Source organism: Antedon bifida, chromosome 5, assembly GCF_963402885.1.
Source record: "Antedon bifida chromosome 5, ecAntBifi1.1, whole genome shotgun sequence".
Classification (NCBI taxonomy): Eukaryota; Metazoa; Echinodermata; class Crinoidea; order Comatulida; family Antedonidae; genus Antedon; species Antedon bifida.
The window spans coordinates 20,409,368-20,424,966 of record NC_136230.1 but is presented as its reverse complement, the minus strand read 5'-3'; the positions used below and the strand labels follow the sequence as shown (position 1 = coordinate 20,424,966).

General features: G+C 33.1%; 1 protein-coding gene across 3 annotated transcripts in view; it reads left to right on the top strand.

The window, feature by feature from the left end:
- The window catches only part of LOC144843744 (tripeptidyl-peptidase 2-like), a 117,795-nt gene that overhangs the window by 88,483 nt on the left and 13,713 nt on the right, over window positions 1–15,599 (top strand). For all 3 annotated transcript variants that reach the window (XM_078700668.1, XM_078700667.1, XM_078700669.1), the window contains 2 exons: window positions 2,293–2,485; window positions 4,061–4,183. In XM_078700668.1, the coding sequence (XP_078556794.1) occupies window positions 2,293–2,485; window positions 4,061–4,183 (316 nt within the window). The remainder of the gene's footprint in view (window positions 1–2,292; window positions 2,486–4,060; window positions 4,184–15,599) is intronic.

Genomic DNA, 15,599 nt, shown 5'->3' with positions numbered 1-15,599 from the left:
ACTCATCGACATTTCATAGACGCTTGTGCCGAAGTGCAAATCCTTATTTGAGGTTAATATATAATATAATATAAATATAAAAATTTAAACTGTAACTCTGACAGAGTGTTCTAGATGGCATATAATAAATAAATGCCGATTCAAAAGAAGACAATGTCAATGATGGATTTGGAGATCTGTGTAGTCCTGGTTGGCTGGTCAACTAGTTGTACAAGATTGCATTCTTCCATTACTTGATTGTACCTGGCATTTGGTGAGAGAAAGTTTGTATTTAGATCTCCAATGAGAATGTAGTCGTTCTCATGGACTCCCGACAATTCAAGGAGTTGAGTTAGTTCCTCCTAATAAGAAACCGTGGCTGATGGGGGCTTGTACGGCGTAGTGACATTGAGAGTGCTACCACGCTTGGTTCTGAGATTCACTGAGATATATTCAATATTGATATCATTATAGTTATTTACTTTAAAGGAAAGTCCACCACCGTTACAATTTCTACGTTGCGATAGGCTACGTGAAAACTTTTCGCAATATCCTTACTCAATCCCAACACGGGCTGAGGTAGAGAATTTTCTCCTAATCACCACCTCTTCTACTGAAAACCATCATCCACACACATACAAATTAATCCTAATTGGTTGGTCTATCAAAGGCTTCCAAATTCGAACCCCTCTATAAAAACTAATTTACGGGCCTGGAGTAGCCTACCGTATGGTGTATCATGGGCAACGAGTTTCAATTTATCATGTGATACCTGAAAAGAAAGGCTCCACTTTTTCATAACTTGTTATTTCATTTTTGAACATAATATTCATTCCTAGTATTTTGAGACCAAAACTATCACTTTGTAGCAGCTATAGGTTAAATGTCAAAATAAGGTGTTTTTTAACATTTTGTGTATTTCTGTTGTATTAGAGCAAATATAAATATATATTTTGCGAGTAATTTGAGAATAAAATTATAACTTTCTGACTAGTGGTTGCTGAGATATTGATATGGCTATTTTCTTGACCAATGGTCAAAAATAAAGTTTCACGGTCACTCATTAAAGTGAATAGAAATATGCATCTTCTGAGTATTTTGACACCAACTACAACCATATCCGCCCAACAATTTCTGAAAGGTATGAAAAGAGTGCTCCACACCAAAAATATTTGTGCCGGCTATATGTCAAAGGTCAAAATTAGGGGTTTATTGACAGTTTTATGATTTTTATTACATTAGAACAAATATAAACATATACTTTGCGAGTAATTTGAGACCTCAATTATCACTTTCTGACCAGTGGTTGATGAGATATTCATATGGCCAATTTCTTGACCAGTGGTCAGAAAAGGGGTTTCTGTCCACTTTTGGCAAAAGTTTCCCATTAGAGTGAATAGCAATATGTGTCTTCTGAGTAGTTTGGCACAAAAACTATTCCAATATACCAAAGTTACCAAATTTAATACGCACAGTCCTAACTTTGACCATATTGACCTTTTGGCCCCTGTACTGACCAAGCATCCCAATTTTTTTTCGGCCAACAGCAAAAAATTGATTTGTATTGATATAAGGAAGCAAAAAAATATTGTTAACATAGTTTGCTAGAGGGTGCAGGTGAACCCTTTCTGGCTCCCCAACTATTCTTTTTGAGTCTAAATAAATGTATTTTCTTTCTGTAAAAAATGTTTTACAAACTAGCCTCACAAAGCGCGATTATTGTTCGTCAAATAATAGAGTTGAAATATTTTTGTTCTATGAATGAAAGGGCGTGTCAAGGTTTACGTAATGACCTAGCCATGTGACCTTTTGTTAGGGATCGCTGGAGCATGCTATACCGCGAGTTCCAACTTTTCGCAGGAGCTAAATAGTTACGTAAATCGACCTCTCGCAGAATATTGACACACAATTTTTTCCCGAATATTTTTGCGTGCAAGGGTAGATCATTTCTGGATGGTACTGTATTGTTCCCCTGAAAAATTGGCTGCCATCTAATGTGTTTTTGGTTGAATTAACCATTTATTTTGTCATTTTATAAGTGAAAACGTTTTTTTTTTTAGTGAAAGTGCTGGTATATAACTAGGTTAAATGGTTATTTAATTTAATTTACAAAATGGCCTATTGAAAATCTGCGGACATTCTTTTTGTATTCGTTGAAGGTAGAGAATATTTCATGAGTTTAAAAGATTGACTGCTCTATTTAATGAGGCTAAAATAGCAGTAAATCTTTCATCTCATGAAATATTCTCACCATCCAACTCATAATATTCATTATTTGTATACACATATACCACATGTTTATTTGTCTTTAAGGGATATGGAAAAGAAGAAAGGTTATCTTATTTCAGCTTTATGTACTAAAGGTTGTGCCATAGCTGATATGGAATTAAATGATCAAAAAATGTCTGATGGGGTGACCTCGTCTACTAAAAACAGTGAGAAACTAAAGGCTGTTGATGAGATTTTCAATGATGTTCAGAAATGGGTAGATACTGAAGATAAAAAGGTTAGGTTTTTTTTAATACAAAAATTACCTTTTTTACATTACTTTATATCTATAGTATGTTAGCAGAACATCTTTTTTTGTAATTACTGTAGATTTACTGTTTAAGGGGGCACTCTGGGAGTACATACTGTACCTACAATATAATGTTCCTACATCAAAATCTTTTTATTTTGTGTCTTAGTACTGTGTGATTATGCTTAATTGCACTACAAACTAGTGAATAGGAAAAAGTTAAGTTGTTTAAAACGTATCTGAAAAATGCATTGCAAAAATAATGATATGGTATCTACGATGGTGTACATCCAACTTTTAAAAGGCTAGATACTATGTAAAATGTGTGTTTTATCAATATTATTTTAAGGCAAATGAAAACAAAAACATTTATTATGTACTACAGTAGAATCCCCATAAATTATACACTTGGATAGGGGTTCCCGTTTACACGGGAAGTACTGGTATGGTTTACCCTAATTAGAGGTGTCAGATAAAAGGGATTCTGCTGTAATTTTTTTTATTTTCAATTTTAATTTGTTCTATCTTTTTTGTCGTATTTATATGGTGTTTGTTTTTTTGTAATATCACAAACTTGTGTAAAAACAATCAATATTGATTGAACAAGTTGTACTGCATCAGTCTCGTGAATAAATAAAGTTTATATATATATACACATCCGGTTAGCGAACCCAGCTTTTAATCATGCGTGTGACAATCATCAGTTAATACAGTATCAAATTTTCTCTTCTAAATAAATTAAATTCCGACATCATAGCAACAATATGAGATGACAAAATAATTAATTAATCTTTCAATAGCGCCATCAACGACATAATTAATTATTCCTTGGTTTTGCTAATTTTTCCTCCTGTCTCGGGTGGTGGCCTGCCCTCTACCAACGAGTATAGAAGCATCGGGTCTTCATGTGACAACGGAAGAATAATAATCAGGCAGGGTATGTGATAGGTGACATTTTAGGAGGTTGTTATTATTCAGGCTTTGTCCAGAAGCATTTCTACAGAATGAATGCATCACACCCCCCCCCCCCCCTTATTTACTATAAAAAAAAATCAATATGTCCCGCTTTTGAATGTCTGCATTATAGATGCCAATATTTTTAGGTTTTTTCATATCGTTTTATTTACTATTATAGCACCCTCTATAGTTTAATAAAGCCTCCCGATTTTTCATTTGGGAGGAGGTTTGGATGGTCTGCAGGGGTGAAAACATAACCTCCTAGGTGGAGGTAACAGACAAACACAATACGAAAACATAACTAGGTGGCGGTAATGACAATAAAAAGTTGATATGGATTATTGTGATTTCTAACATTTTCAGTCCTAACTTTTGAGTTCGACAATTAATTTTAAACACAGAAGTTAACTATATTCTGCCATAGACATAATTCAATGTTTACAGAAGATAAGAACAGGTACCTTAGTATATTTTTACTCTTTAAAATTTACCTTCCAAGCAGTTAGGTGTGTCAGATGTTTATGCTGCTTTTTATGAATATCATTAGCATAAAGTTTTATACAATCTATTTATATAGTATTTCTTCTGTAATTAATTTATTTGTAGGTTATAGGCTTCACACTTAAGCATGCAATAGTACATAATTATTATGGAAGACAGCTTAAGCTACTTGCTAAATCCCATGATGAAAGCAGAGGCACCAAAGATCAAGATAAGAGGGTTATAGAGGTCAGTCAAATCATTACAAATATCAGCTTCACTTATTCCAATAAATTTAATTTTTCAATTCAAGAGATGGTTTTGTGTGTGTATTAATGGAATTTCCAACCATAAACCATACATAATATAGAAACAATAATGATTAACATCAGAGAATAGATTCATCAGGTTTGTTTGAAATCCAGAGAAATAATATTAATTTGTCAAAACCAAATTGTGTTCTCACGATTAATATTTCGTCTCAACACTTCGGAAGACTCACCATATTTTTTTTATTCCTGTTTTTGTGATCACCTATTTCTCTTAAATGGCACATGCTCTCTTCTCGTAACATTGGTAGTGCATAGACATCTGAAGTGACTTTTTAGTCGACATCACATTTCATGCCATTTTGTGAAAACATATGATTATTTATAACTACTTAATCAATTGACATTTTTCAGTGAAACTTGAATTCCTTTCACAGATTTTAGAAAGTCATCTTTGTCCAACTATTCCTATGCAGAGTATGGAGTCAATCCTTTGTTATAAAGAATGTATACCATTCACAAGGCTTTAACTATTATTTTTTTTCTGTTGTCTTTTTAAAGCACAGTTCAATTTTGTTGGATACAAATCACGCGATTAAAAAATGTGACCGGATCAACAATGTAACTGTGGTCGGCTCGAAATACAGTATCTGAAAACTAGTGTAAATGGTAGTCCATGTATTTTTAGTAAAACAGGTAGCACAAATGCCTCATGTCTTGAAGAGGCTCCTGCTATGTTTTGTTTTTATATATTTAGGCAAATTGCCAAAGATAACTATAAGCGAATTCATTCACTATCCTTCTTAAAGGTGGCAATCCCGTTCACAAGACAAACATACACAAGATACACAAGATGCTCTACATAAAAAAAGTCTTATTACAAATCTTTGGGAGTGGAGTTGTTACTGCCTTCTACGGCTCTTATCATATCAAATAAATGCCTGTGGAAATGAGACTACAGTGTATTTTCTATTGATTGTTGCCAGCAGGTCTTTATTTATTATAGTTCAAGAATTATTATTAGCCTGCCCTCCTAGTCTAGATGATAATAAATTCTAGTTATTTGCATTCGGAAAAAGTGAGTGTTTTTGCTTTCTTCCTAGGCCTAGACCTTAGCTAGTAGTAGGCTTGCCTTACCTAATGCTCTAGCAGGTATTAACAAAGTGCGAGGCAGGGAAGGCAAGCGAGGCAAGTCATAAATTTATGCGAGGCATTGTTCTACAAGCATCAAAAAATGCGAGGCATCATTTTATCATTTCCCAAAATTGCGAGACAGGAAATCACCGAAATTGAAGTAGCCTGGGCCCGCTAGTTCCCTTTTGCACCTGCCTTGTATTTTAACTCGAAATTTGTTAACCAACTTTATCCTGAATTACCACACCTTAGAATTAGTAGGCCAACTTTAATAAAGAAAAATCACATAAAATTAACAATAAATCCGTTAAATTGGTGATTTTACAGACGTTTTTCTCGCATACTGTTCGCGAATTTCACTCACTCAATGATCAATATTTAGGTTTCTATGGAACGCCAAAAGAGCTAAAAACTCTGTGGAATCCATATATTTAACGCATTATTTGGTGAAAATCATGTACAATTTCAATAGATTTTGTCACGGTCAGTAAGGAAAAATGTTACTGTTGATACTAAAGGCTGGTTTCCTGTCGACGTAAGAGGCAGTTTTTCTAACGTCAGTTACGATTGTTACGTCGATTTTACGTAAGAAACCAACATTTGACAGGAAACCGCTTACGACAATATTTTGGTGAAATCGACGTAAACGCAAGAAAAATAGACGATCGACAGGAAACCGGGGTATCGAATCTCCGTCTGATACGTCGATTTATCGCGAATTAACAGGAAACCGGGATTTTATTGCTTGCGATCACTTGCGTTGCGTTATTAACGATTCTTACGTAAAGTTGACTTGGAGTCAACTTTACGTAAGCGTAAGAGTCGTAAGCGCAAGATATACAATGGAAAAGGATAGGCCTATTTTTAATAGATACGAAAATACGAATTTCATTAATAAAAGCAGCTTTTTTACAACACCTCTTTACCAAAAAAGGATAAAAATTAGCCCTATATTAAAAAGTTAATAACTATTATGATACTTCAAAATGACCCACCTTTTTTCGAAATCTGTTATTTTTTATTTTTTTGGAATTAGTCAAAGGGACAATACATCTTTAAGAAAAACAAGTGAAAAACACTTTAAATATGTTTAATTATTTTTCTTTGATTTAAAATAATTATTGAAAAGCTTCAACACACTAGTTTTAAAATGTTAAATATTTTTACAGAGCAAATTTTAAACACAAAATGAGGCCTATAATGATTCCAAAGTAAATACTGCCCAGTACATAGGAAATATCACACTTATTTATTATTAACATTTTTACATGTGAACAGAAAGTCTGCTTCTAGTACCACTGAAAATTAAACAAAACATTGATATTAACATTGATAATGTATCAACATTAAAAGTGTATGTGTTGCATTTACAAATTGTTTTGCTTTATTAAATAGATATACAAGAATGACACCAGAAAGATTGAATCAACTTGTGTCCTTAATTCAGCCCCATCTGAAAGAGAGAAATTACAGTACAGTGTACCACAGTTTCAGAGTTTAAAAATATGTTTATAGTTTTAGTATTTCAACTTTTTAGATTTATTTAAAGGTTTAATTTCCTGTATCATATATATTGTGTGACACAGTGTATGCAAAGAAAGTTACTGTAGGGCCTATATCACTTAAGGTAATCAGTAAAAGTGTTTGTGTTTGCTTTTTAAAAATGTATTTAGTTAATAAGTAAGTAATTAGTATTTAGTTAAAGGTTTGATTTTCGGTATTGTATATTCTGTATGCCATGGTGTATGCATCTATTATTTTTGAGAATTTATATAAATGGCCTAATCCATAAAATAGTATTGTGCAGAATGTATTTGTAAATAAATTTATTTAAGAAGTATTTACTGTATGCTTCTTTATTATTATTACTATTATTATTATTATTAATTGTTATTAAATATCTTACCTTCTGTATATTTAATATTACATCTACTGCATCAGAGTCTAATAGCATGCTTCTTATAACAACACAAACAACAAAAACATTGATTAGAAAAACTCAGATGGAGCAAATAGTGCCGGTTTAAATTGTTTAAAAACATCGAATCATTTCTCCTAATAAAAGAATAGTTAATGAACTTAATTACCGGAAGGAGAATATGTCAATAAAATAAAGAAAAGTGTGAATAGAAAGAACTTTAATATAATTGTACGTTTTTAATATAGGGCTAATTTTTATCCTTTTTTGGTAAAGAGGTGTTGTAAAAAAGCTGCTTTTATTAATTAAATTCGTATTTTCGTATCTATTAAAAATAGGCCTATCCTTTTCCATTGTATATCTTGCGCTTACGACTCTTACGCTTACGTAAAGTTGACTCCAAGTCAACTTTACGTAAGAATCGTTAATAACGCAACGCAAGTGATCGCAAGCAATAAAATCCCGGTTTCCTGTAAATTCGCGATAAATCGACGTATCAGACGGAGATTCGATACCCCGGTTTCCTGTCGATCGTCTATTTTTCTTGCGTTTACGTCGATTTCACCAAAATATTGTCGTAAGCGGTTTCCTGTCAAATGTTGGTTTCTTACGTAAAATCGACGTAACAATCGTAACTGACGTTAGAAAAACTTCCTCTTAAGCCTGGTTTCCTGTCGACGTAAGATTTGGAAATGCTAACGTTTGTTACGATTGTTGCGTTTGTTACGTCTCTTCCGTTAAGTTGAACAAAAATGAACGTCGTTTTGATCGTTCTGAACCGCAGGCTCACGAGCCGATAACGACCCTTGCGTAAAGTTGACTTTTTTAACTTCAAGCGCTTACGGTCGTCTTATGATCGTTACGTAAAGTTGAAATTTTTTTCTTACGCTTCCGTGTTTGCTCGATCGATGGTTGCCCATGTCAGGCAATTGTTTTTCAGGTAGGCAGCCTAGGCTTAGAAAGGCATACATGCTGTGTGGCATATACTGTACATAAGCCTAGCTACATAAAACATGCCTAGGCCTAGGCCTACATCATAACCACTACTATTTTACTGTAATATAGGCAAGAGGCCTGTACTAAAAATGTCCTAGACCGTAGCCTTCTTGTAGGCCTAGCCTAGGCCTACTTTAGTAATACTAGGCCTAGGCTAGCCTACTACTAAAAGCCTTTTTTAGGCCTACCTACTATATAGCCTAGGCCCCTAGTACTTAGTAGTAGTAGGCCTCCTATACTAGCCTACTAGGCTAGGCCCTACAAGTACTAGGCCTAGGCCAATTAAGTGGACCACCATCTGTAGGCCTAGGCTAGCTTTGAAATTAGGCATAAATCTCTCATTTTTTTTAGTGTGACTTTATTTTATATGATAGGCCAAATTTATTGGATCTACACACTCTACACAATAATTCCAACTTCTAAACTGCAACAAAAATGATCTACAGTGAAACTTCTCTTTTACATGCCCTTTGTTTGGAATGTGTTTAAAAACTAAATCTTTGTAACTAAAAATGTTATCTATACTGTACACACAACTATATAACTAATAACAGTAACAGCTGCTTAACAGGAAAATTCTATAAAATTAAAATTTGTAGTCATTAACTTAAGAAAAACAAGTGAATGTTAAGTTATCCCCTCATATGTAATGCACCTTTGACGTGTCATACTGTAACTATGCGCGGGTCTCTTCTCTGGTGAAACCTCGTGAGATGATTCAGTGAAAAATAAACCACACGTTGTTCTTTAATTTCCCGTAGTTTCGTGTTATTATTTCTGTATATTCCCGAGCTTTAAATCCAGGTTACAATGGAATCAACAGTGAAAACACTTTAAATATGTTTAATTATTTTTCTTTGATTTAGAATAATTATTGAAAAGCTTCAACACACTAGTTTTAAAATGTTAAATATTTTTACAGAGCAAATTTTAAACAAAAAATGAGGCCTATAATGATTCCAAAGTAAATACTGCCCAGTACATAGGAAATATCAAACTTATTTATTAACATTTTTACATGTGAACAGAAAGTCTGCTTCTAGTACCACTGAAAATTAAACAAAACATTGATATTAACATTGATAATGTATCAACATTAAAAGTGTATGTGTTGCATTTACAAATTGTTTTGCTTTATTAAATAGATATACAAGAATGACACCAGAAAGATTGAATCAACTTGTGTCCTTAATTCAGCCCCATCTGAAAGAGAGAAATTATAGTACAGTGTACCACAGTTTCAGAGTTTAAAAATATGTTTATAGTTTTAGTATTCAACTTTTTAGATTTATTTAAAGGTTTAATTTCCTGTATCATATATATTGTGTGACACAGTGTATGCAAAGAAAGTTACTGTAGGGCCTATATCACTTAAGGTAATCAGTAAAAATATTGTCGTAAGCGGTTTCCTGTCAAATGTTGGTTTCTTACGTAAAATCGACGTAACAATCCTAACTGACGTTAGAAAAACTGCCTCTTACGTCGACAGGAAACCAGCCTTAAAATCCCGGTTTCCTGTAAATTCGCGATAAATCGACGTATCAGACGGAGATTCGATACCCCGGTTTCCTGTCGATCGTCTATTTTTCTTGCGTTTACGTCGATTTCACCAAAATATTGTCGTAAGCGGTTTCCTGTCAAATGTTGGTTTCTTACGTAAAATCGACGTAACAATCGTAACTGACGTTAGAAAAACTGCTTCTTACGTCGACAGGAAACCAGCCTTTATCGGCTCGTGAGCCTGCTGTTCAGAACGATCAAAACGACGTTCATTTTTGTTCAACTTAACGGAAGAGACGTAACAAACGCAACAATCGTAACAAACGTTAGCATTTCCAAATCTTACGTCGACAGGAAACCAGGCTTTACACGGTTTCTTTAACCTTTTAAAGAATAAAATAGAACAATTCATCATAATATCCTTAGTAGGATGTCCTAGGTCTAGGCTAGGTAGTGATGTAGATTTAGGATCGATTATTATTCTTTGAAAACAGAACAGTATCAGCAGTAACATATTACAGCATTTTTATTGACAAATTAACAAATATATTGAAATTAAACATGTTTTTTTACAATAAATGCATGATCGAGAAATTGCCCTTTGCAAAAAAGCCGTATACGATCCGTATACGCTGAAAACGTATACGACGTATACGATTTCACTGTTTACATTATTTCCACTCTGTTGCTCCACAAAGAGTTGGCGTCGTATACGTTTAGCATACGTAACGTATACGTTGTTTATTCATGATAAGAATATCGTATACGGGACGTATACGAATCATATACGAACAAACTAGGCCATTTTATAAATTATAATAGTAGTAATGAGTAGAATAGAGCTAAATAAAACATTTAAATTGTCATTACAACAAATACGTACGTACGTAATAGGCTGGCTCTCTGGCCTAGCTAGCACCAGCCACTAGGCTAGTAGTAGTATTATTAGTATAGTAGAGTAGTAGGAGCTAGGACATAAGACCATATTTATTTCTATTTATGAGATAGCCTAGGCTACCGATAAAATTCAAACAACGTTTTTCGCAAGTCTATAAAAAGTCGTATAAAATACGCTAAACAGGTATACTACTACTAGGTAGGCCTAGAAAGGACAAGACAAGGGGCCATTTTCACGATGATGTTTGCAGTTTTCCTTTATAAAATATGACAGAGGTCAGTAAGTTCAGCCGCCGACGACGACCGAGCGTCGCTCGGTTGCCTACAGTTGCAACTCGTGGTCGACTCGGCTCTCTGGTGGCCAATCATGCATAATATCATCGGGTACGTCGCGTCGTTCGATCTTCTCAATTCGTCACACCACGTGCGAGCTTTGGGTGGTCAAATTACATCGTTTATGTTAAGCGATATTATTCCGCGACATGTGTTGTAGTATAGCATGGAGATGGTGTAAAAATAATTTGGCAACCAAAACAGAAGTGGGATGTGTTGATATGTACAATCATTATATAATAATAATTATTATTATTTAACGATGAATACAATCGGATTTTGAATATGAAGTTGATCACTTCCGTAGAAAAAAATTAAAAAACAAAATTAGTGGTTATAGTAAATACAATTATATCGAATTTCAATTTTTTCCCGGTTAAGCGAACAGATTGAATTGCTTTCATATTTCTGCTTGGTGATTAAGAAATCATAAAACATGTCTTTAAAAAATAACCACCCTCAACTGTAAATAACAAATTAAATAAGTCTACTAAACATTGTTGATTTCCCATGGACCCAACAATACCCCAACTATTTCATTCATAATTGTTTATTTGTAACAGTTTATTTGAAATCCTTGTCCTTTGTTAATTCAATTGTGTGACAATTAAATTAGATTGTACATGCTGATGCTGTATATTATGTAAAAAGATGAGTCATGGTTATCAGATTCTTGAAAAAGATCAAAACTTTGAATTCTCAAAATGTGTTCTAGTTATATCTTTATTTGGAGTTAGACTGGTACTACATTCATTAAAATGATAAACAAATATCCAGCAGCCGTGTGTACAGAGGGGCACAAAAAAACTATTAGCTACTAATATTGTACACAATTATTTTATTACATGTAACACATATTCAATATAATATAGTAAAACGTCTATACGTCAATACGTAGTTACGAGGCGGTATCCTCGCAACTAGGCTCATAGTTGTTTACCACTCCAACATATGATATGAATAAAGCCTATCTTATTAAGTATCTCGCGCCCGCGCATATACAACAAACAGTTACGAAGGTTCACATATTTATATTAACGATTTTTTTTTAAATTTACGAATTAAATAAATAAAAATATAATTAAATACCGCTTGGCCTGTCAGCGTTTAGCAGGGAGATGTAAAATAAGTATTTAACATTTACCTGGTTTTACTATCGTTGCGTACAATTATCATTTGGATTTTTTAAGTTACATGTAGGTTATGTTAAATTGTATTCATCAGTGACAACTCTAGAAAATTTACAGCAATAATTAGTTCTGATGCCTAAAATAGTAAAATGCTTTAAAACGTCGGAGCTTCTTTTTTTGTATTTTTGGCTGTTGAATGTTTTGTTGGCACCCCCTAACTTTGCAACGATCCATAATGCATCGTATTTCCATTTCACCGTTGTTGATTTACTACTAGCTAGAGTAGGTTATTAAAATAATACAATATAACCAAATCTAATATATAGGGGAAAGCTAGCTAGCTTATTTTGAGTGTACCACAGACTTTTTTCCTTGGCGTATTTTTCCCAGGCCTAGTTACTCTTAGTTTACTAGAGCTGCTGCAGTAGCTAGTTACTGCATGTTCGATCTATACAATTACAATATGCCTATAGCCTAGCTAGCTAGAAGTCATCGAATTTACTATCTACTTTGGCCCACTGTAACTAGGCCTACATCCCATTTTTTTTTTTATGGCGAGTTAAAACCCGTAGCAAAAAAATCCTGTTGGACAACAACCCATGATTGAAAATTAATGAAATCTGATCCATCCATGTGATGCATGCATGCAGCACACACAACACAGGCACGTTTTGGGCGAATTTATTTGGATCATTCCATATATATATAATAGGGAGCCACATGTATTCTACATTTTTATTACATCGTAATATATGGATTTTACTTACTCGTTTTAAATTTAATATACTGCGGGCCCAATTTAATATTTATTTATTTATTTCCAAGTTCATTATTATTAATTAAAGCACTTTCAAATTAATAACAGCACATTTTGTATGATTCATTTATTAATGGAATGTACCAAAGGTAACGAAATAGCAGAGGGGATGAACAAGACGGAACAGCCTGGGTGGGTTTTTATGCTTGATAGAAAAATAACGTCTTGTAAAATACAGCACACATTTTTTCATTAGCGAAAAATATGAACTAAATCATCATAGGGAATTTAATGTACATATACCGACTGAAAAAAAACCAAACAAATTGTACACTAATTACTGAAGTCAAGATGCTCCTGCCATCGTAACGTATGCTATCGTCGTCTTGTAAAAAGAGGGACAGTCCCTTTTCGCTTGGTAATATGATGCAGTTTGTATACACGCGTCGTATCGTATACGGATCGTATAATTAGGAAATTGTTTATAAATGATCGTATACGGTTCGTATATGTTTATTATGCGGGCAGGAACTTCCGAATTGGCGTATACGAAATGGACTTCCTATACGAAACATATACGAAACGTATGTAAATCGTATACGGCTTTTTTGCAAAGGGTGACGCATTCCACTGTTTTTGGGCTTCTATTATCGTTGCTCTGTGCGAGAAACAAGCCTGTAAAATCAATAATTTAAGGATTTATTTGTTACTTTTATTCTATCATTAAAGTACTCATGAGGCATACTTCTAAGGTGTGGTATTTACACGATAAAGTTAGTTATCAGATTTGGAGTCAAAATACAAGCGAAGGAAACTAGCGCCAGGTTTATTTAGTACGTACATGGACAACAATAAATAAAAATCATTCGTAATATACCTAGCCTACTAAAACAGGAATAGTGTATCATTATTCTACATTGGCCTCTAGGTTAGGGCTAAGCATATTAGCTAAAATTTAATTTTAGGCCTAGTATTACGATTGTCGGACGTAAGTCTTTTTCACATGCGCTCCAGAATTCTCTCACAATTTTTTTCGTTGCGGCATGTTATTTGATCGGCATATCAGTTACCTTTTATTCACTGCCAGTTATTGAACTTGTCCTGGCCATCGCTGTTCACTTTATTTGCGCGAGAGTACACATGTTGATTTCCTAGGAAAAAAAAGGAAAAAAAAGATCCTGACAATAACAAGGGGTTATCCGGATAAGTGCGGATAACCAATAAAACTACAAGCAAGGATGTAATGATTATTTTATTATTGTAGAATACAAAATTGATGATATGAAATTGAAGTTGCTTATACTTAATCTCTCTGAGACATCAAAATATGGTCGAAAATTTAATTGTATCAGATTACAATATGTGGATATCAGTTCAATTTGCCCAATTCCTGTTTTTTGTTTATAAAAATATGTATGTTCTTGACAATCAATAATCAAAATTATGATGTATTATTATTATCAGTAGATTGAGTTTAAAGTTTGTATTTAACATAAATCATTTAATTAAACAAGCGGCTGTTGTGGAAAAAAACATTGATTAAAATTTGTTGTATTGTTGTCACCGTAATAGAGAATGATTTAAGCACATGTGCGAATCTTACAATAAGTTTCTGAATATTGATGTTTTCTTTGACTGTTTAAATATTTTTAAGTCTAAAATTATGAACACCTTATTTCGTCATACAGTATTTATATATTATATTGTTTTTATTATCACCTTTTTAGTGGAAGTTGTTTATCTCTCTCTGTTGGTTGATTTGATTTTTCAGAGAATGATTAATGTGGTGTACAAAAATGGCTTTTGTCATAATATGAAATGATTTTGATAAAACAATAATAAATGTTACATATTAATAGCATCATTTGCTTCAGCAATGAGAAAAATAGCATTAGCAGTGCTAAATAAGCAATAGCAGATCTACTGAAATAGCAAACTTAGCAATAGCGAAGCATAGGTATAGCTTTAACAGCAACAAAAAGTAGCATTGACAGTGCTAATAAAGTGCTGAATAGCTGATTTAAAGCTTAAGCAAAAAGCTAAAACATAAAGGTTATATAAATATAATAAGTAATTTTATGCTTAAATTGGAAATTAACTACAAATATTGATGCTATATTTTCCTTTTGCATGCTTTTTTGTGCTTATACAAACACTGCCCAGTTGAGCACTATCACAGCTCAGGTACAGGCATGAATTTTAAATATAATATTTGGTTAATTGTACATAAATCAAATATGTGCAAAAAAACATGAATTTCCCTTAAAAATGGTAAAATACAAAATTTGAAAAAATTCTGCTATAAAAACCAGATAGACTTTTTTTCAGTAGTTTAACCTAATGTAATAACATGTCTGGTGACCTCCAGGCAAGTGAAAAAAACGGTGGATAATTTTTGCTATAGCACGAAAATAAAAATATGAAGTTGAATAAAAACACCAGAAACGTAAAATTCTAGTTATATTACCTATTAATGTAGGCCACTATGTAATTTCGTGTCATTTTTTTGTTAAAAGCAAAATTCCAGCTGATTTAGTGTCTTTAGGATGTAAAGTAATGAAAAAAATATGTTGCCATTTTTTTAAAAAAGCTTAAGGGTGTCAAATCCAAGATGGCCGCCAATACGTAAAATATCCAATAAATGTACCATATTGGAGAAAGTAACACCCATTTTGAATAATATTTTAAGTTCATATGGGTTCTCTGCTATATAAGAATTATTATAAATCTA